Source organism: Dama dama, chromosome 15, assembly GCF_033118175.1.
Source record: "Dama dama isolate Ldn47 chromosome 15, ASM3311817v1, whole genome shotgun sequence".
NCBI classification, from domain to species: domain Eukaryota; kingdom Metazoa; phylum Chordata; class Mammalia; order Artiodactyla; family Cervidae; genus Dama; species Dama dama.
Window position 1 is genome coordinate 14,016,588 of NC_083695.1, and position 22,909 is coordinate 14,039,496.

Genomic DNA, 22,909 nt, shown 5'->3' on the forward strand with positions numbered 1-22,909 from the left:
AATGAAAAAGTATTATTGTCAGAAGTTGAGGAAATTCTGGGTCATCAAATGACGTGTTAACGTCAAGAATAATCTGGCGTGCCTTTTATCACTAGTGTTGTTGAGCACTTTGGGGAGGTTTTACCCAGTACAATAAGATGCTAAGTGAGTATAAATATTAAAAAGACTTTGATACAATTATGTGTAGTTGATATAGTGATCCACTGTAAGACATTAATAGAGCAGTTAAAAGTTCAATAATGTGGAGGTAAAATATTCACCTCTAGTCAATTAAGAAGACGAAAGATTGACAGCATGCTGTATCTCTGCCTGGACCGCTCTCCCAGTCCTGCCAGTCTCCCATGGACCTTCACCTGTCAAATCCTTAACTTTGTTCAGATCTGCCTGTACTCTCAAGCTCTGGGAGTTGGTGATGGACAGGGAAGCCTGGCCTGTTGCAGTCCATGGGGTCGCAAAGAGTCAGACACTACTGAGTGACTTTCACATAAATCATCTCAAAGATTTTTTGTAAAAAAGAAGTCTAGAAATAGATCCCTGGGCAAGGAAATGGCAACCCACTCCAGTATTCTTGCCTAGAGAATTCTGTGGACAGGGGAGCCTGGTGGGCTGCCGACTATGGGGTGGCATAGAGTTGGACATGACTGAAGCGACTTAGCATGCATGATGCATTGGAGAAGGAAATGGCAACCCACTCCAGTATCTTACCTGGAGAATCCCAGGCACAGAGGAGCCTTGTGGGCCACTGTCTATGGGGTCACACAGAGTTGGACATGACTAAAGCGACTTAGCAGCAGCACTGGTCTAGAAATAGATCCCAGTGTCTACATGTCTTGTAAAGATGGCATTCAAATTGATAATTTCATAAGTGACCCTGAAGCAACTGGCTAACCATTTGGAAAATAGATAATTAGAAATTATTCCCTATATCTTAGGCCAGAATAAATCATATGACTTACAAATTAGCAAAGGACATATACAATTTGGACTTCCCTGGTGGTCCAGTGGTACAGAACCCACCTATGAATGTAGGAGGTGTGGGTTCAATTCCTGGGTAAGGAAGATCCCCTGGAGAAGGAAATGGCAACCCACTCCAGTATTCTTGCTTGGGAAATCCTGTGGATTTCATACCTGGTGGGCTACAATCTATGGGGTTGCGAAGAGTCAGACATGACTTAGTGACTAAACAGTAACAACAACAAAAGCAATTTACAAAGAGCTACAAATGGCCAATAAATCAAAAGGTTAATCTTACAAGTACTGTGTTCAGATTGGAAAAGATAAAAAGAATGGCAGTACTCTAAGTAGAGAGAGAGAGAGAGATGTTATACACTGCAAATGGGAATGAAATTACTTTTAAGTATTGGGATGGAAATGGAGCAATATAATGGAAAGTGTTAAAATTTTTGCCTTAGCAATTACACATGTTATACTTTAATTGCCCAGTAAATTAAATTTGCAAAAAATATAGCCCAAGGATACTCACTGAAACAGTATATTAAGGAAATAAGAAAGGACATCTTAAATATTCAATGTGAGGAGCGTGGTTAAATTCTATGCAATGGAATGCTGTATAGCTGTTTTAAATTATATAGATGTTTCTTTGTTGAAACTGAAAAGAATTCTGCAAAGTGGAGGGATTGTTAGAATACACCCATTTTCTATGCAGTGCTTTAGCACAGTGCTCAGTGGGTGGTAAGTTCTCAAATTGTACCTTTTTTAAAGGGTAGGAGAGATAGATTATAAATTAATGCATATTCAACTACTGACCAACAAGCATTACTGCTTCTTCATTCTTGTCAGACTAAAGTCTTTCTCTGGGTCCATTACTTAGCCTAGTCTGACCACTTACCTTTTAAACTCATATTGTTTTATTTTCCAGCAGCCCCCTCCTAGCTAAGGTTGTCAGTCCACTGCCCCTTTGCATTTGCTTGCCATTGTGTTTTTGTATACCACTCCTTCTGCCTGGAATACTCCTCCCCTTTCTGCACCCCAGTCTGAACCCATCCATCCTTGAAACCCCACTGTGATTTGTGAGACAATATTCCGGCTTCAGTCTCCGCTCCCCACCAGGGCTCATGTGAGATTTCAGCTAAATTGGGTCCTGTGGTTCCTTGAACATGACTGCTGAATTAGAGCACATTTTAAAAAATAATTTATTGAAGCAAAATTCACATAACAAAATATTAACCATTCTCTAGTGAACAAGTTCAGTGGTATTTAGTACATTCACTGGTTAGTGCAGTTACCCTAAGACATTTCCCATAATTCCAAAGTAAATTCCCACGTCATTCCCCTCCAAGGTGCAGTCTGTGTCTGTGGATTTGCCTATTCTGGGTATTTCGTATAAATGGGATCATACACTACGTGACCTTTTGTGTCTAGTTCCTTTCACTTAGTTTTTGCTTTGGAGGTTCTTACATGTTGTAATATGTATCAGGACTTCATTCATTTTTAAGGCTGAATGATATTCCATTGTATGTATATATCACAGTTTGTTTATCCATTATCTGTTGATGGACATTTAGGCTGTTCCCACCTTTTGGTTATTGTAAATAGTGTTGCTATGAACATGTGCATATGTGTACTTGTTTGAGTCCCACTAGTCAGTTCTTTGGGGTACGCACCTAGGAGTGGAGTAGTGGGACTAGGTGGTAATTCTGTTTAACTTTTTGAGGAACCACCCAACTCTACAGTGATCACACCATTTTACATCCCCATCAACATTGCACAAGGGTTCAATTTCTCTATCTTTGTCAACATTTGTGATTTCCCATTTAAAAAAATTATAGCTATCCTAGTGGGTGTGCCGTGATACCTCATTGATTTGTATTCACTGATTAATAATGATGTAGAGCATCTTTTCATGTACTCACTGGTTGTATATCTTTGGAGAGTTGCCAATTCAAGTCCTTTGCTCATTTTTAAATAGGATTGTCCTTTTTGTTGCATTAAAAATTTTTTTTATATATTCTAGATACTAGACCCTTAGTATATATCTTTTTAAAAATTTTTAAATTTATGTATTTAGTTTCTTTGTTGCACTGAGTCTTCATTGCCACACGTGAGCTTTCTCCGGTTGTGGTGAGTGGGGGCTCCTTTCTCGTCCTGATGTTTGGGCTCTATGGGCTTCAGTAGTTGCAGTACACAGGCTCAGTAGTTGTGGCTCCCAGGCTCAAGAGTGTGGGCTCAGTTGTGGTAAATGGGCTTAGTTGCTCTGTGGCATGTGGAATCTTTCTGGACCAGGGATAGAACCTCTGTCCCCTGCACTGGCAGGCAGATTCTTAACCACTGGACCACCGTGAAATTTCCTTAGCGCATATCTTTCAACGTTAGGTCTTCCTGGCTTAACTTTGCTCTCCTCTTGGTAATTTTTTTTTTAACCTCTGGTAAATGCTGCCAAATAGTGGATTTTCCATGTTAGAATCTTAACCATTGTGTTTGTTGTGAGGACAATCCTGATGTGTGTGTAAGATTCTTGGAAACTATAAAATGTTACCCAGTTGTAAAGATTTTGAAAGATGGGATGCTCCTTTCAATGTTTTTTATGCTTGTCATTTTTTTGGTTTTGGATTCTTCACATTGCAGTGCATAGTTAAGTGCTTAAGAGCCATACGTCTAAAGTGAGGAGAATAACAAGGACTGTTTGCTTTTCAGAGTCATCCTTTTTGAATTTCCATGACTCCGACTGTGAACCCAAAGGATCACCACCCTGTGACTCTCTGCTTTCCCTTAACACTGAAAAGATTCTGGTACGTATCTTTTGTGCCTCCTGTTTTGGAAACACAGTGATACTAGTTCCATAAGGCAAAGGTGGCCTCTGTTTATCAACCAGGAGTTGAATCCAGTTGGATAAGATAAAGATAGGTCATCTGTTGTTTAGTCACACTGAGTCATTGTGTCTTATGACTTGGATGGTTGGTCATTCTGGACCTAGGACTTTTTACCTTTAAGTTCCAAGGAATAAAAAATAAATAACCTTATTTCTAGGAGCCTTATGATTTGCAGGTGTCGTATGATTGTGGTATGATGTAGTATGTAGTAGTATGTAGTATGTATATAGTAGTATATAGTATGTAGTAGTATGATGTAGTATTATTTTTCTAGCCTTTGCCTGTGTATCTTTTATGTCTGTTTTTTATCAGTACCAACCAACCTATACAAGAGGCTCTCCGTTCCGGAGATGAGCCCCTGGCACTGTGCTAGTGTGCGCCCCTCCAGCCCGGCGGCCTCAGGGCTCAAGGGGTATTCGTTCACTCTTAGTTCTGGGCGGCTGTTCTCCTTTCAGTGCCCAAGGTTGGCATGTTTCCTCCAGACTTTTTCCTTCAACATCCACATAGATTGTTTGCTTATTTTGCTTCAGAATTTCCCTTTAGTATACTCTTTATTTTCCAGACAAAGCTCTGGAAAGAACTATGGAAGAACTGCAGAATATGGGTAGAAATTGCAAATTAGTGAATGGTCAACTGATTATACCTAACTCATTGCATAGCTGTCAACTTGATATAGGAAAAATCATGTCCAAAATTAGAGTGGGCTAACTTGTGAAGTAGTGAGTTAACAATCATTGAAGATGTTTGAGTAGAAACTGGTTAATCCCCATCTTGGAGAAGTGATTAGATTATGGGTTATTAGGGACCTTCTTGCTGATTCAAATATTATTTACTAGTTGCATTTCCAGTTTAAGACGGCACTAGCTAGAAACCTATGGGAGAAAGCTTATTAATCTAGGCCTTTTATTTTCCCTAGGTTGAAAATATGGGAGTTAAACTATTCATTTATTTGTTAATTTTTCAATATTTATTTTGTACCTATATGTGCCACGCATTGTGCTAAGTAAGCCCAATAGCCTTGGCCCCAGGACTTAGGGCTCCTGTAACTACTAATCAAATAATTATACAAATAAACATAGAAATACAATTGTGCAAATCATAGGAAGAAAAAAACAAAGGGTCAGTATTCCTGAAGATATCAAGGAAATCGGGCAAGACAGCTTTCAGGATTTGAGAGATAAATAGGGACCTGAAAGGTGGATTAAAATTAACCTACTACAGTGTGGGGTTGTGTGTGTAAACTACTTTGATCATAGCTGCCCACTTTGTCCACAGACGATATCTATAGGTATGATATTAAAAGTGGGAGAGAATTCTTTTTTGATCAGGAAAATAATTTGTCCATATTACACTTTTCCTGCCCGCTTCTGTTATAGAATAAAATAGAAACACTTTAAACTCAGATATGCTCTTCAGTATAAATATATATATATATATATATATATATATATATATATTTTTTTTTTTTTTTTTTTTTTTTTTAATTCCGGTTCACACAGTGCGCGCCCCCATCGCCGCTCCACTGTGCACACTTCAGTATATTCAGGAGGTTGCTTGGTAAATGATTTACTTTCATGAGATTTCATTTCTGTTCTCATCCCATCTTTTGCATGAAAGCTTGGCAAATGGTAGACCCTCATTGAATAATGGATGAAATAATAAGGCTTTTAAAGTATTAAAAAGCATTGTTTATAGACTGCTTTCCTTGACCCTACACAATTTATTTATTAGAGAAATGTTTTACGCCTGTGTCTGTCAGCAGCTTTGAGGAGGAAGGGCTTGTGTCCGGGCGCACCTGGCCGCACATGCAGCTCTGTGCTGCCCTCGCACGGTGCTCAGCCTGTCGCTTCTAAAAGAAACGGAATCTGGTTCCCATGGATGGGAGCTCCCAGCTGTAGAACAAAGCCAGAGAGAGCTGACAGAGTTCCTCTCTAGTCCTCAAGCTTTTACTGGAAGAAATAAAGTGTAAATGTTCCCAAAGGAGCAGAGTTTTTTTTTTCATTTTGTTTGGGGTCCTGAATGGAATGAAGTCCCGAGTCCTCTGAGGTGGGATGCTTTTCTGACCTGTATCTTCTAGCTTGTGTTCTAAGTAGAGGTAGCTTATTCTTGACCTGTTTTGTAGGCAAACCAAAAGCCACTCTGTATCTGAACATCAGTCTGGACTTCAAGAGTATAGGGAAAATAGGTGGAAATGCCTGTTATTCTGTAGAGTCAGTGAAGCCCAAGAGACTACAGCTGATGAGAACCAATCATTAGCTAAAGAGCATAACCATCAGTCAGAAGAGTCACCCATGGGGAATTATTTGACTGTCATACCTGCCTGTAGGCATCAATATGATGGATTAAAAAAAAAAAAAAGGAATTCAAATAATTGAGATTCGCTGAATTCTGATCCTGAAGTTTTGCCAAAAGCAACATCTTTAGTTTTATCCTAGCTTTTCCTGTCTGTCTATGTGTTCAAGTTTTAATCATGTCTTAGATGAATCTGGTATGAAGTTATCATTTTAATCTGTCCTGTAGGCCAAGCATATCATACCACAGCATCGACAGTAAAACCTTCTGACAAAGTGACGGCTGTTTGCATCATCAGCTATGATTTGTCTCCAAAGCACAACAGAGCCATCATTTTTATGTTGGACCATTGCTGCCTGTAAAATCACTCCATTTACTAAATTAACTCTACTTAGTTTTCCCTTAGTTTCCAGTTTTACTTTAGCTGTTCTGCCAAGTGTGCATATGTTGTGTCTGCGTGACTTCTTGTACTGTGTCAGGCAGGATGGTTATGTTCGTTGCCTGCTGTGCATTGTTTAAGCGCATCTTGCTTCTTGGTCAGATTTTACTGGCCCTATTATGGCATCATCCTTGTGCAACCTGTGTCTCTTACTTCTAAAGAGTTCTTTACAGTTTACAAAGCAGTGTTCTGTTGTCAAGCCACTTTGGAGACCAGTCACTAGAATGTGATCTTTGTAACGTGATTGATGTCATTGAATGGTCTGTGGAGGGAGCTTTGAAACAACCAGGAAGATGAATCCTCATGAAAGTAAAAAGATAGGTGTTCCTGGAAATCGAAAACCACTCATGATAAGGGGAGGAAGCAAGTCGGTTACAGCACAAAATGTGTCTTAAAGTACATCATGGATATGACTGAATGTCAGTGTTTTCTTGCTTCCATATAAATTAAATATAACTTTAATTTTTTTAAATACAGGTTTCACTCTAAGTTTCTCTTCATTTGAGATAAGCTAAAATGTATGTTTGTCTTTATTTCAGAGCCAGGCCAAGTCTATTGCTGAACAAAAGAGATTCCCATTTGCTACTGATAATGACAGCACAAATGAAGAGTTAGGTGAGACTTGACTTGGGGACTTTTCTTGGGGCATTTGCCTAGAATTTATGATTAGATGCAGAGTGGGTAGGCAGGATGGTGAGGCAGAAAGGACACAGAGCCTGGCCCTGCCAGCATGAGCAGCTTGACCCTGGGTAGGTCATTCAGCCCTTGTGAGGGTTTGATATTTATTATGTCATGAAAGGTCTGGATGGAATCAGTGTTTCTATGGAAATTAATAATTATGGTATGAGTTCTAACTATTAGCATCCATTAAAAGATTATTTGTGTGCTGTCATCAAATATGAACGATAAAGAAGTGAAAGCAGAAGAGAACCACACCTTTAGTCTTCTGTGTCATAACATCGCTAGGTTTAATTAGTTTTACTCATGAGGCCAGTCAGTTATTGTTGGTCCAAACTCATGGGTGTAGAAAATTGAGTTCATTCTGATCTGCAAATGGGTCATGCTGTTTGGCTTGTTCAAGGCATGTCTTAAAACAGCCTGGTTTCGCCAGTGTCTGATATGCTTTGGGTGTGTCTCCATCATTGCTTAATCAGCTCGCACTTGAACGAGTGGAAGCAAATTGAATATAGGACTGAAGAGTGCGGTTGGACAGATTTCACAGAAGGGTGTGCTCCTGGTAGCCCAAAGCACCTGAAGAAATTTTTCTCTGTCTGATTTACACATAATTAGTTTTATCCTTTCTGCTGCCATATCCATTTTATATTAAGGTTGAGCACTATTTTGAAAATATTGATCACCTTTTATTTATATTCTTTGAGTAAGCTTTGAGAATTAATTATCCTTTAAGGCATCAGATTTGGTCTCCTTTGTAATCCTTGGATTCTACTCAGTCTTCTATTCATTTATTACATAATGAATTAAGAGCGTAATATGTACCAGGCCTGTCCTGGTACTCTTAAGAGTAATCCTAGTACATCCTGGGATAGTATAGGCTCTAAGCTGGTTTAGGATCTTCTGCATGTCAGTATTTATTTTTTTTTCTTGGAAAAATGACCTCTGTAAGCATACATGTTACAAGGAGATGTGGAATTGCTGGTTAATAACAATTTCTGGGAGATTCCATTTATCCTAGTTTTCACTTTATGTCTTTCAACTCCCACAACCAAATTTAGATCCTAGTAGAAATTTTTTGTATAAGATTTAGATTACCTTTCAATGCATATATATGTGCTAGTCATGTCCAACTCTTGCGACCCCTTGAGCTATAGCCCACTGGGCTTCTCTTGTCCGTGGAATTCTACAGACAAGAATACTGGAGTGGATTGCCATTTCCTTCTCCAGGGGATCTTTCCAGCCCTGGGATCAAACCTGTTTCTCTTTACGTCTCCTGCATTGGCAGGCAGATTCTTTATCACTGCGCTACCTGGGGTTTTCTCAAGAAAAAAAAAAAAATCTACTTTTAGATGGAAAGATTTGAGAGCTGCATTTGATTTTATTTGAAAGGAGTTCAACACCTTGGCCATGAGAAACAATTTAAGCATGTTCCTAAGTGTAATATTTATCCCCTAAAGCTGTATTTGTTTTTATGGGTCACATTCATTTGTTCATTCAATAGATTATGAAAAGATAGAGAGGAAATTCTGAAATTTTTAGATCTGAAAGAATCTAAGAAAATTTTCTACAGGCTCGTTAAGCAAGACCCAGTGAGGACAATTTCCCCATGGTAACACAGCCAGTGAGTGACAGGGCCAGAGTCTGAGCCCAAACCCTGGCTTTCCAAAGTATCTTCCTGCATGCAAAAAAAATAGTTTTCTGTTTCAGTCCCTGTTCATCCAGTCTCAAGGGATTCAAACCGTTTTTCAGTCCAGCCCAGTGCACAGTAGTTTCAGCGCAGCCTTGATTTTTCAGGGTAGCATGTTGGTTAGGATGGTGGTCTTGGAGCCAGGCAGCCTGCTTCCCTTGTCTCACTGCATGTTGTCGTTCAACAGTTTAAATGCTTCACTTCCTTGTCTGCCAATGAGGGTGACAGTTGTACCTATCTCACTGCAATTAAGGAGTGCTGAGTTACAATACATGTAAATGGTTAGGATTGTGCCTGGCACCTATTAAGAATATAATGCATGTTAGTATTACTGTTATTGTTATTTTTACTATTAATGCTCCTGATTCCCACCAAAGAGGTCTCTGGCTAGCCCATTATCTGCTACAACTATCTGAATAGTATCCACTCCTGTTATTCTGAATATGAGTTTGACTTTAATTATCTTTTCAAAGAAATTAGGATGAAAGCAGACCTCTTTTCATGTTGAAGAATGCACCCCAGAGCTTTTGTATTATTATGATGCTCAGTGTTTTGAACTTTACTTTTCTGAGGTTAGTTATAAAATCTCTTTCTGCATTTAATGTATTTACTGCTTTTTACTTTCAGGGAATTTAAACTGAATGACATTAAAAGTTTCAGTTGCCCATCTTCTTGAACACTTATGTCCTTAAACTAGAGGGTCACAATAATGCTTTTTATTTTTTGCAAAGAAATAGATCAAATATTGAATTAAGGATATAATTTTTCAGAAATATTTGGGGCTTTAGGGAGTTAGGGCAAATACTGCAGATGGAAATATATTCTAGAATATTAAAATTTATTGGTTTTTTTTTTTTTTTTGGACAGGTAAAGTTTAGTCAAAATACTGCCATGTTTTAACAGGTTGTCCTGACTCTAACTTCAAAATACCACTGACATAAGCAGTTTGATTAAAAACTGTTATGATCTTTAGAGTATATTTTGAGTAATGTTTCGACTATATTTTGAATAGAAGAACTAGGGAAAAGACTGTAACTGCATATTGCAGTGGTGTGAATTATACCTACAGTTAAGCATTATATTAATACTTATATATTGCTATAGTAATTGGAACCTCTCTTTTTGTTCTTAATGGGTAATTGGCAGTAAATTGAGCACCTGCATATATCGAGATACATGATGCTCTTTGGGTATTTCTTCTAATGTTCATAGTAAAGTCACATTGCTGTGTTATATGGATATTATGCAGGCTTATTACTAGCTCTTTTGAAATATAGATTGGAAATGCCATAAAGATTATTTGGTATTTGAAAGTGAGTGATGGGCTTAGACAAAGATAATTGCTTTTTGCAAGCAGATGTTTTATAGATGGCTTTAATAATTTAAATCTAGATAGAGCAACACTGACTAGCAAATACCAAATGGTAGGAGAATTCAGTTACATCATATTAAATCTAAGTTTCCTTTAACTGCTTCTAGTCCTTGGAGCTGCCTTTTAAGATTTGGTAAAGAATTTAGTTGCCTATTTCAGTCTGAGATCCTTTATTCATTCCTTTAATGTTTCTGTATTCTTTATCCTAGCTATTGCATATGTGTTGATTGGCAGTGGTCTCTATGATGAAGCAATAAGACATTTTTCAACAATGCTTCAGGTAATTTTTCTTCTTAATCATATAACTGCAAGTTTATAGTAATGACAAAAATATGGACTTATGTGTAACTAAAGTGCTGCAAAAAAACATAGATTTTAAGATTTTACAGGAAAGTAAAGGAAATCAGTCCTGACCGAGCCCCTTCTTGGTGGTGCAGGCCTCATAACATGCTCTCATTTAATCTTTGCAGTGTTACTTTATTTTAAAGGACATCAGGCAATTTGCTTGAAGTCTCCCCACCATCAGCAGGCAGAGATGAGATTCAAATGCAAGTTTCAGAAAGACGAACATTAGCTTCAGTTCATTTTCCTCTCTACCTTGATATCTCTCATGAGATACAGACACTGGAAATTCTTAGAATTACGGATGTTTACTCTCTGTGCAGGTGCTGATCTGCATGGTTAAGTCCACTCATGGATTTGTTTCTCACCGTCTTTAAGACTCTTCAGTAGGAGCATTGGACCTCTGCTGACTGATGGTTGTGTTAAAGTCTGGTTCAGACCAAGTGCTTAAATACCTCAGTATAAGAGCTGCATAGGAGACCTGTAAAATGCAGCCTGACATTATTGTCCGTATATCTTGGGTCATTATTTAACTGTATTCTGGTAGATGCTTGGCTATTATCCATTATCTGTTCAGGACGGTCAAGTAAGGTTAGAAATATGTGAGTTCTAATCTATCTCTGCTGCTCACTAGAAAGTTATTCAACCTCCTGGATTATGGACATATAATAATAACTACCTCCAAAAATATTCTAGTTCAGTTTTAATGAAATATCTTAAAGAGTACTTTACTAGATGCCTGGCATATATAGTACGTGCTGAGTTAATTTCTGCTACTCAAAGTACCATTCTGGCATATTCATCTGTGCTAATACAGTAAGAGTCAATAGAGAGTTTACAGTTCAGCAGGCAGATTAAATTTTAAAACATCAGTTTTGAAGATTTTGTTCTTCTTTTCTCTCTTTTTTTTTTTTTGCAGCTCATCTGAATTTTATCTTTTCTCTTTTTAAATGTAGGATTAATTATGTTGATAACTTTGTCTTCACTCTCAAATAATCAATAAGATGTTTTTATAGTTATTACATTAAAGTCCTTGCATCTAAGCGCCTGTGTGTTTGAGTGGTCGTATAGGGTAATATTCCTCAGTGGAGTTTAAAGTACAATGGGTAGATTATAAAGTTTAAAAAATCATCCTTTTGTTTAGCACTGCAGTATTTTAGAAGGTAAGAAAGCGCTGGTTTGAAAGGGGGACTTTGATACATTTATAAGAGCACATATCAGTAAATTTATGATAGCCTCCAGAAGACAACAGCGTGAGCTTGCAGATGTATTATCAGTTCATTCAACTTTTTGGAAAATATTATCTGTCTAGTTGAAGGCAATATAACAATGTTAAATAAAATACTTTAAATAATAAAAAATTTCTTAATTCTGCCACTCTAACATTATTTTTTTGTTTATGACCTTTTCAAAGTATGCATTTGTTTTTATATAATCTGAATATATATACTATTTTGTATTACTTTTTCACTTAATTTTATAAATTTTTTCAATGTTTCTCTACAGTTATTATTTTAATGACTCTATGTCTGGTGTCCATTTATTACTGTAAAACTTCTCTTGCAGTTGTGTTCAGAAAGAGATCAGAATTTTTTTCTTTGTGCTAAGAAAAGATATTAGTATACTGAAGTTTGATATGGTGTTTTCATCAAATCTACATTGGGTTGCTTTCAGCTGATAGATTTTTCTTTGAGAATGTGTGGAGTATAAATTGGACTACTGATTCTGGTGATCCAAACTACTGATGGGGCAGGAATGGAAGTCAGGGGAGCAGCAGAAAGTTCAGATTCTCCAGGCCCATGGAAGACAGGCCTGGGTGGGTCATCGTTCATAGCACATCTTTACACAGAACTCAGTGCCCTTGGCTTTCCTGCTGGTGCTCTTCTTGGTGATGTCTCTCTTCCCTTTTGTTTTGGTTCTTCCCAGTCCTTTCTGCATCATAAGACATGTGGAAAATCATATTTTCATGACACTGGAATAATAAGTAGGAGCAAATTTAGAGGCATCCAGGTAGAGCTTGGTGAAAATCTGTCACATTTTCTTTATGTTATATGACTGTGATAAACATATAATACCAAGATTTGATATTAAATGATAAAATTCTTATTTAAATTTTAATAAGACTTGATCCTGCTTTTCTGGAGGTAGTTTTTCTATATTAGGCCTTATGTTTGAAACTGATGCACATAATTCCTACTAAAGAGTTTTTCATTGATTTCTTCAAATTCTTGATAGCCAGTCTCATCAAGGAACTGTACAACAAGGTGGGAGTGAATGTCCAAAGAACAGTTATTGGTACTTCTCTAATTGACCGAAACTCTTTTTCTTACCATGAATCAGAATTTACATGTCAGTCTCTTTAATTGTATTTTTACAGTATGACCATTCTTTAAGTGCTCTTCCTTTTCTTTCTTTGGCAAATATAGCAATACTTTGTCTTGCAGTCATGAAATTGGTTTTCAGCCCAGCAGTCCTTTTTATTTTTAATGTCCAGTATTCAGAAAAGTATTTCTTCAAGCATGGAGAGTTGCCTCCTTAGGACTCAACCCAGAATCACTCGAGGGTCATTTCTGTCAATACATTGTGTCAACTATTAGATGTCCATCTGTTCCTTGCAGGACCTTCTACATGTGCAAAAACCCTGTATTTTTTTTTTGGCTGCATCACGTTTTAGTTGCAGCATGTGGGATCTAGTTCCCTGACCAGGGATTGAACCCAGGTCCCCAGTGTTGGGAGCACAGAGGCTTAGCCACTGGACCACCAGGAAAGTCCCCTAAATTCTATATTTTTAACCCAGTACACAAACATACCTTAACAAATCTTCAGTGATAACTGTTCACAGACAAACTTTTCCAGTTTTTTTAGTTTGTTGTTGTTGTTTAGTAGCTAAGTCTTGTCTGACTCTTTGCAAAACGATGGGACTGTAGCCTGCCCACCTCCTCTGTCTGTGGGATTTCCCAGGCAAGAATACTAGAGTGGGTTGCCATTTTCTTTTTAGCTCATTAACTCTTGACAAAATGTTTCTCTCGGACAGCCTGCAAGCTCCAGTATGAAGCAACAATGCACGGAATCAGATTCCATTCATAGAAAGCTGAAGACAAATGGGGCCATGGTGCTGGGATTTTATTATATTTACCGTGTATATAAGATCATTTAATGTGAAATTTGGATCTGTGTACGAGGATGCTTGTATTCCAGAATGACCTTTTTATGTAAAGCTTTTATACCTTCTCTCTGGCTTAGTTGCAGTAGTAAAGAACAAACTTATGGGGTATTTCCTTAATCTTTATTGTTTCAAGTGTTCACTTTAATATTTATCTAAATATGGATTGTTTGGCACATTTCTAAAGGAAGACAATATTCCCTGAGCATCACAGTTTCCAACTGAACACAATTTCAAGATGCATTAGATCTGTCCATCTTTGTTGGAAACTCTTGATTTTAAAAGCTTATCAGTCGGTGTTGTCTCCATGCCCATGTCTTTGTGTCCTTCCTACATGTGTTGGTGCCCCCATCATCGTGTTCTTGAAAGCAGGAAACTCTCCTGATTTCTGTGCTGCTTCGATGCTCATGCAGGGCTGGGTGACCTAAGTGCTGTGATGATGTTCGATGAGGCAGTTGACCTTTGCTATTAGTTGTGTGACTTTGAACTCATCTGATTCTGATCTGATTGTAATGGAACTGAATTCATGAAAGAACTTCATTTGCTTTTTAACATTAGCAGACAAATGTAAAACATTCCTCTGCTCATGACCTTGTAGCCTTACTTTGTGTACATACGCATGTGCACCTGCCACTTACACAGAACTCAGTCCTCCTCACTTGCTGTGCAGTGTCATGTTGACTTCTTTGTCTTCGATCCAGTGACTTGCAGGTTTTAACAAAAAGCCAACCTTGCGGTGGAAAAATGAGTATTTGTAAATTTTAAAATCACTATGTAAATAATATAATGAAGACGGTAAATTAGACCTTTATGGGTTTAAAAAAATTTATTTTCTTGAGATTTGAGACATCTAAGTGGACCTGACTCCAGTAAGCTAACTATCTTATTATACCATGATTTTGTATTTGCATAAAGTAAATAATATTGGACAATTGAAATATTAGTTTAATTCATTTAAAATTCTGAAAAGGTTATAAAGTGTAAATATTATTAGATATGTGCATTCAAAAATACTTCACAATGATATTCTGAGCTCAATTTGTTTTTAGAAATAAACTTTTTTAATTTGAAAAAAGTTCATTGTGACATTTCATAAAGAAAGAATTCTGTCTTGTTGTTAACATCCAAAGCCCGTGATAAAATAATAAAGTTGTATCAATCAAAAAAAGTAATAAAATCTACCAATTAAATTTAGGAACCTGTTATACTAGACTGTATTGTGGTATGACAGCGGCCACAATAATTATATGATGCTTCCCAGGTGGCGCTAGTGGTTAAAGAACCCGCCTGCCAATGCATGAGACATAAGAGATGCGGGTTAGATCCCTGGGTTGGGAAGATACCTTGGAGGAGGGCATGGCAACCCACTCCAGTACTCTTGCCTGGAGAATCCCCATGGACAGAGGAGCCTGGAGGGCTACAGTCCATCGGGTCGCAGAGTCAGACACAAACTGAAGCAACTTAGCACGCCTTACACAATAATTATATATTCTTTTATGTTGTTGGAAGAGAATTCTAAAAGAAAAATATAAGTTGAATATTAGAGGAAACCTGAGTAACTTGCATCTGTAAAGTATTTAGGTTTTCTCCATTCAATTTACAACAACATAGAGGATGTTTAGTTATTGTGATTGTTATCATAGTTATAGTCTAGTATTACGGGTTCCAAATCAACTGCATGCTCTCCCCTGAACCTGCCACATCCCCCCACCCACAACTGAAAAAGAGTCTCTAGTCGTACCCTTGTGTCGCCCAGCTCAATGAATGGCAGCCCTCCATAGGGTTACAACATGCTTCACACATATGTGTGTTGCTTACTTCATCACCAGCTCTGTCTGTATATCTCCTAAGTATCTCCTTCATCCATCTGCTGCTCCCAGCTCTATTCAAACCATGGCCAGCCACTTTGATCTGCCAGATGACAGATGGGGCCAACGTTTCCTGGCTTCTCTCCTCACACCCTCCACACACATGCACATGTGCACACCATACAAACATGTACTTTAAACACTTGTATACTTTGCTGTTGGTTTTAGGTTAGAGCTAAAAATCTTTAATATGGTTCCTACCTGCTTCTCCAACCTCAGCTTGGAGACGCTGTGTTCCTTGCTTCCCTCAGAGTCTTTACACCATCTGGACCAGTCATTCTGGGATTCCCCTACCCCCTAAGATCTCAGTCCAGGTATTTAAGTCTTTATACATTTTATAAAGCACCATTTATCTCTCTCACATGTATTGAGGGTGTAACTTTACATTTACATTTGTGGTTCTTCGGCTGTGCTCCAAGAAGGCAAGAATCTTTTGCTGTCTGTATTGGTTTTTCTTACCGTGGTATTTGTAGCACATGGGATGGGGCATGGCTCATAGCTGGCCCTGAGTAAATATTTGTTAAAAGAATGATTAACATCCATATGATATATAGGGAAACAGAGGAGAAGAACATACCTGTTTTCCAGGGGCATCTGTAAGGAGTTGGAGAAGAGGGAATGTTTGAGCTGAGACTTGGAGGATGGAAAGATTTTCCTGGGCATAGAGACAGGGGGTGGATGTTTCAGGCAGATGAGAGCATTTGCAAATGCACCCAGCTTGGGAGCCTGTGTTGCATCTAGGGAACTATTAAGTAATGCCAATTTTTAGAGTACGAACTGGGAGTGGGGGAGTGAAAGGAGGTGAATGGTGATGCAGAAAAGTGATCAGTGATTTTTGCAAAGGCGTTTAGATGTCACCTCACTGTGTTTCAAATTCTGAGGCGCTACCCTCTAGTAGGCACTGAAATTAATTGGTGAGTCAAGACTAACATTTTTTAAATGAAATATACCTGATAAGGAAATATCAGATAACATTGTGTACAGCAAGGCTTGATGAGACTTAGTGAAACTTTTGTTTCTGATGTGTTTGTGTGTGTATTTATGTATATATGTATGAGTGTACTGGGTTACAGTGTAAAATGTATTTCTTAAAGGAAAAATGTTTGAATTTTGCTGTTGTAGGTGTTGGGAAGCCAATGAATAGTTTCAGCCAGGGAAGTGTCATGATCAGTCTTAGTGTTAGTTAACTCTGAATATGGGCCTGGAGACTGGTGGGAAGAAACGGGAAGTGGTTGAGGCCGTTGCAATAGCCACATGAGAGGAGGTGGCTGCTGGGTCAGGAGATGAAACTGCCAGGATTTCTTGAGTAGGTGTGTTGGCGGGGAAGATGAGGATGACTCCTAGAGTGGCTGGTGTGGCCACAGGGTATATGGAGATGTCAGTCAAACAAGAATAACTATTTATTTTTCATTTTTTTCTACCAGAGGGTAATTGCTTCACGGTGTTGTATTGGCTTCTGCTGTACAGTATGAATCAGCCATGTGTGCGGTGCTGTGCTTGGTCATTCAGTCATGTCTGACTCTCTGCAACCCCATGGACTGCAGCCCACCAGGCTCCTCTGTCCACGGGGATTCTCCAGGCAAGAGTACTGGAGTGTGTTGCCATGTTCTCCTCCGGGGGATCTTCCCAACCCAGGGATCGAACCCACGGTTCCTAAATTGCACACAGATTCTTTACCATCTGAGCCACAAGGGAAGCCCAAGAATACTGGAGTGGGTAGCCTGTCCCTTCTCCAGCAGATCTTCCCGACCCAGGAATCGAACTGGGGTCTCCTGCATTGCAGGCGGATTCTTTACCAGCTGAGCTACCAGGGAAACCCAAATCAGTCATAAATATACATATATCCCCTCCTTCTTGAGCCTCCCTCCCACTCCCCATCCCACCCCTGCAGGTCATCACAGAGCACTAAGCTGAGCTCCACGTGCTATGCAGCAGCTTCCTGCTAGTTGCCTGTTTTACACATGGTGGTATGCATATGTCAGTGCTCCTCTCTTGATTCATCCCCTTCTTCTTCCCCTGCTGTGTCCACAAGTACATCCTCTATGTCTGTGTCTCTATTCCTGCCCCACAGAAAGGGTCATCAGTACCATAACTCTTTATTTAAGCGTACTTTTTTCTAATTTACCTCTTGTCATTTGTTATAAACGTTTTCTCAGTTGAGGAGAAAAGCTTCTTGGATGGTGTGTTTTGAGACAAATCTGAAAGTGGAGTTTCCTTTCGCTGGAGCCTGTCCTCAGTGGGCGTGAGCTGCATGGGATCATCAGCTGCCCCCCGCTCCCCAGCCTGGACGGGGAGCTGCTCTGTCACTCTGCTGTCCTCTGGCAGGTGCTGGTCCTAGGGAAACATGTGAAGACTGTCTCAGTTTGATTCCTCAGTGGGGAACTCTCTTTCCTGCTTCTCTTTACCCTCTGGCCCTGGATCCCACTCCCAAACTACTTGCTCTGCCTTTCTTTCAGCCAGGAAGAATATTCAAATGTTGAAGTTTTATCTCCAGGTGACAGAATTACAGGGTGCCCTTTACATTCTTTTTTGTGCTTTTCTTCATTTTCTAAATTTTCTATAATTTATAATAAGTTTTCTATTTAATTTATTTAAATACAATATTTTCAACTGATAGTAAAGTTTTCTGTTACGTTCTGTAATATGTTTTACTTAACATTTTTTTTTCTGATTATAAACGTATGTGTGTGTTAAATAATTAAAAGGAATGCATCAGTGTATTAAGCAGAATAGGAAGATAACTAGTAATCCCACTTCCCAGAGAATATTACTGTTAGTATTTTGGAGAGCATTTTTCTATGCACATCCTGACCCACATAATCATGTACAAGCCTTATTTATAGGAGGTGACTACCATTCTTCTGTCGTTCTGTAACTCATACATTTCTCCATTTAGTGAGTAGCATGGGCAGCCTTTCATGTCAGTTACACACATGTCATAAATCAGAGATCCAAGACCATGTGGGAGCCAGAGAAGCAAATTAAATGAGCAAAGTGACTTGGTGGAGTGTAGAGGCTCGTGGTAAGCCGGTGAATACATATCCTCCTCTAAATAGGCGACCAGTACTTGGCGCTAGTTGGGTTTGTTGTTGTTGTTGTCATTTTCTCACATTCTCATGCCCAAATGTGAGTCTGTCATTGTTGGATTTTTTATTTTCCAAGAGAAGCTGGAAATCTGTACTTGTTTACGTGACTTTTTTCAATGCCTGTGAGGCCCATCTGCTGGCTGGGTTGTAACCAGTGATGCTTTGTGTGTGTTAGTCACTCAGTCGTGTCCCACTCTTTGTGACCCCATGGGGTGTAGCCCGCCAGGCTCCTCCATCCATGGGATTTTCCAAGGCAAGAATACTGGAGTGGGTTGCCATTTCCTACTCCAGTGGAATCTTCCTGACCCAGGGATTGAATCCGAGTCTCGTGCATTGCAGGCAAACTCTTTACTGTCTGACCTACCAGGGAAGCCCCAACCAGTGATGCACCAACTTACTACTTAATGTGGTGTACCTGATTCTGTTTATGGTAGCCTTTCTTGGGGGGCGTTGTTTTTCCATGAATAGCATCTTATCCTTTGTTTTTTCCCATTTACTCATCATTTAAGTTGATGTGTCTTTTTCTGCAGTACTGGCAGACACTCAGTCTCAGATTCGAAACTGATTATAGATTGGTATGCAAGATACATCATCTGATATAGTCCTGTTAAAGTCTTCAGTCAGGACCTGATAGCCGGAGGCCATGTACTCTTCTTTCTCAAATGTATAGGAAAGGGTTCAAAGAGGAGGGTAAGAGTGGCACAGGTTACGTGCTGACAGGTGGTGTTTCCCTCTGCAAGGGAGGGAGTGCGTACCGCTGGCCGGCGTCTGGGACTTGATGGAGGGGCAGCAGATGCCCTGTCCTTGGGCCCGAGAGGCGTTTTATCCAGTGCACACAGGAGCAGGCTGCAAGAAAGGTTTGGTTCTTATTCTGACCCATTAGAATAAAGGATTGTGTTATATTAATACCTGATAGGTTGTGGAGCCAACTCATCTCTTGTTCCTCATTGAGCTGGCTCTGACGGCTTCTTTCCTTCTCAGATTATTTCATGACTATTTGAAAACAGATGAACCAGGAAGAGGCATCACCCAGTCCATTACTCCTGTCTCTGCTTCTCTGAGCATCCGTTTTCTCTCTGGCCTGTGGCTGCTGGTATAGAGTTGTTGAGAGGATTACATTTTAAGTAAGATGACTGTTTGAAAGAGACTAGCACAAAGCTCAGTAATATTGGTTTTATTTTTTCAGTGTTTTAAAATGTAAAACTCTTATTCATGCCTCATTCAAATGAGCTTTAAAAATGTAGACCCTTTTGGTCGGGGACTGTGTATTGATCGACACGAGTGATGGTAGCATAACATAGAGCTGTCACTTGCAGCATTAACGTGCTTTAAGCAGAAACTGATTTGTTTTGTTTTGTTTATAGTTTTTGACGTGTCTCTGTTTTGGTCTGACTAGGAGGAGCCTGATCTGGTTAGTGCAATTTATGGCCGAGGGATAGCCTATGGAAAGAAGGGACTTCATGTGAGTATGGAATAGTCACGCTTGCCACAGTGTCTACATGACTGGACTCAGACCAGGGTTTCCATGGAGCCCCTCCCTGCTCTCAGAGCTCTGATGGGACAGTGGTGGTGGTATCCCAGTGCACAGATGAGACAGTGGCCATAGGGGGCTTCCTCAAGGTCAAGTGCCTGGAAAGTAGAGGGCTGGGGGTTTCTGCCCAGGTCTTCTGAGGTCAGTTTCACCTGACTTTCTGTTCTAAAAGGACAGCCTTTGCCAGCCTAAACTTTATTTCATGATAAACTGAACATAAGCCAAGAAAAGCATGAGACCTTGACAGAATCCCTGAGAAATACTCATTGGTATAAGAGAGAGACTGGGTATCAACAGTTTACAGTACTTAGAATCTTTCAATTTTTAAACGTCGAATAGAAGAACAGAAGTTTTTTTGTAAAATATTATAAAAAATAAATTATTTTAAATTTGTTATATATTATTCTTTCTTAGATATATCTTTGGAGCCTTATTCCACTTATTTCTCTGAGGAGTGCGGGAAGAAGGTTATAATAAGTATATTTTTGGGTCAAACAAAGGCCCTTTGGTGTAAAAATGAAGACTTTCCTGAGATTATATAGTAAATAATGAAGTGGTCTAGGTCAGATGTCCAAATTTTCAGTCTTGAACATTATATATGAACCTTTTTCTTTTATATTAAAAATATTCAAATGAAATTATGCTTTGAGGGAGAAATGTCACTTTGTATTTTTGTGAATTAAAAAGCAGTTGTCCTAGTTGCCTGATGGCCTATTGGAGAAATCTTGTATAATGTATACTTCTGAGACATGAGAAAGCAGACTGCACAGGAACACAGATTTGGAAATGACGAAGATGTTTAGGAAGGGAGCATCAGTAAATAGCCCTACTTAGGTTCAGGGCATCAGTAAATGATCAAAGTTACCCTAGTAAAGGTTAGAGATAAACTGCTTCTTCCTCATTCTCATCTCTTTTCATTTTATATCTTGATGTGAAATTTGCTTGTATCTTTAATGTACTTTTAATGTAAAAGTAACATCCTCATGTATGTTTGATATGAAAGTAATATGTAAATTTTAAAGAGAACAGGCTTACCTAGGCTTCTCTAGGAGTAGGTGTATAGGCCTAGAGGGGTTTTGACTGACACTAACTTGGCTCCTCTGTTCCCACATTGCCACTAGTTAGCACACTGGTGTCCACATGCCCATCCCTTAAAATGGGCTGATGTACTGTTTAAATAGGTTAAATTGAGAAAACATCTTGCCACCTGTGGAATTTGTGCTAAGTAGCCAAGTCCAGGGTGGGTAGGTAGACTTGAGCGAGTTAAATGATTACAGCTTACTTAACTTGGCAGATCTCTTACATAGAAGCTAAGTTCCTGTTTATTTCTAAGTAAATAGTTATGTCATTACTAAATTATTAGTTTTTTCAGAAAGTCTGTTCAAGCTGGTTTTGAGTAACAGTGTATCTCATACTGAGCTAATGCCTTTTCAAGGACATTAAGAATGCTGAGCTTGCTCTGTTCGAACTGAGCCGAGTAATTACCTTGGAACCAGATCGTCCAGAGGTATTTGAGCAGCGAGCAGAAGTGAGTGTGGTTTTCTTTTTCCCTCTGTTGTTATTGGATTTTAAAAACTCTCAGATTTTTTTTTTCCTTTTATTTTATTGCTGATAAATTTTAAGCCTCCCGTATACTTATTGTGTTTTCCTCCATAGGTACATAATGCCTTTAAACAGTTGAAATTACTAGAAAACTATGGGCCGAGTGATACTCTTTCCTGATTTACCATGTTAAATCTTTGCTGATTTAACATGTAATAGTAACATTTAGTATTAAAAATATAGTTATGATGTGTACCACCACTGTCCATGTTCACTGAAAAATATGACATACGTGTTTACTGTGTAGATGACATACTTTATTTGGCAAAACAGTATGACAGTATGGTCAAACGAGGCCTTTCGAAGCGTGCTTGTGTGTGTGTGCACTCACTTGTACCTAATTCTTATGGATACACCTATCTACATAGAGATGTAGACTAGGGAAGGGTGACCATAGCCTGAACTTAGGACTCAAGGTGGAGACAGTTCCAGGTAATATGTGTGACAGTGGACACCACGGGAGAGGGTGCTTGTTCAGGAGCAGAAAAACATGGTCTGCTGGATCCCCGGGACAGATTGGCAAGGGGACAGGCATTGGCGGCATCTGCAAAGGCCTCGCTGAGGAGGTGATGCTGGAGCTGGGTAGGAACCATGTCCTGGGGAACAAAGTGGAGAAGGGTGTTCAGGCCAGAGAAAGGACTGTGTGCCAAGGCACCCCTTCTAATGTTTTTAAAGGAAACATGTCCATTTTACCATTTTCATTAAACAATAGTAAACTGTCCAAGTTTCATATTGTATTTATTTTATTGCACATTTAACCATATTAAGAGCTTTAGAATTTACGTTAATATTTTCAATCTGATTTAGAACTTAACTTTTAATTATCTGTTCTGGTGGGATTTCATAGTTGGACTAAAGGGACAAATGACTTTTCCTCCCTCTTTTGAGGGAGAAAGCTTAACAAGCAAAGGGAAGGCTAAATGTTTTAGTATTTTTAAAACTGCATTTGTGATGCTTTTGTTCTCAAAATTATAGTGTGTTAAATTACAATTCAGTTTCTTAAAATGAGTTTTTTTGTTTTA

The 22,909-nt window shown here is 38.9% G+C and overlaps 1 protein-coding gene across 6 annotated transcripts in view; it reads left to right on the plus strand.

Annotated features, from left to right (window-relative positions):
* The window catches only part of TTC13 (tetratricopeptide repeat domain 13), a 75,947-nt gene that overhangs the window by 12,572 nt on the left and 40,466 nt on the right, over positions 1 to 22,909 (plus strand). For 4 of the 6 annotated variants that reach the window (XM_061161511.1, XM_061161512.1, XM_061161513.1 and 1 more), the window contains exons 2-4: positions 3,655 to 3,749; positions 7,101 to 7,176; positions 10,505 to 10,575. In XM_061161511.1, the coding sequence (XP_061017494.1) occupies positions 3,655 to 3,749; positions 7,101 to 7,176; positions 10,505 to 10,575 (242 nt within the window). Of the gene's footprint in view, positions 1 to 3,654; positions 3,750 to 7,100; positions 7,177 to 10,504; positions 10,576 to 20,150; positions 20,217 to 21,720; positions 21,814 to 22,909 lie in introns of all 6 variants that reach the window. The other 2 variants (XM_061161509.1, XM_061161510.1) reach the window with 1 other exon arrangement.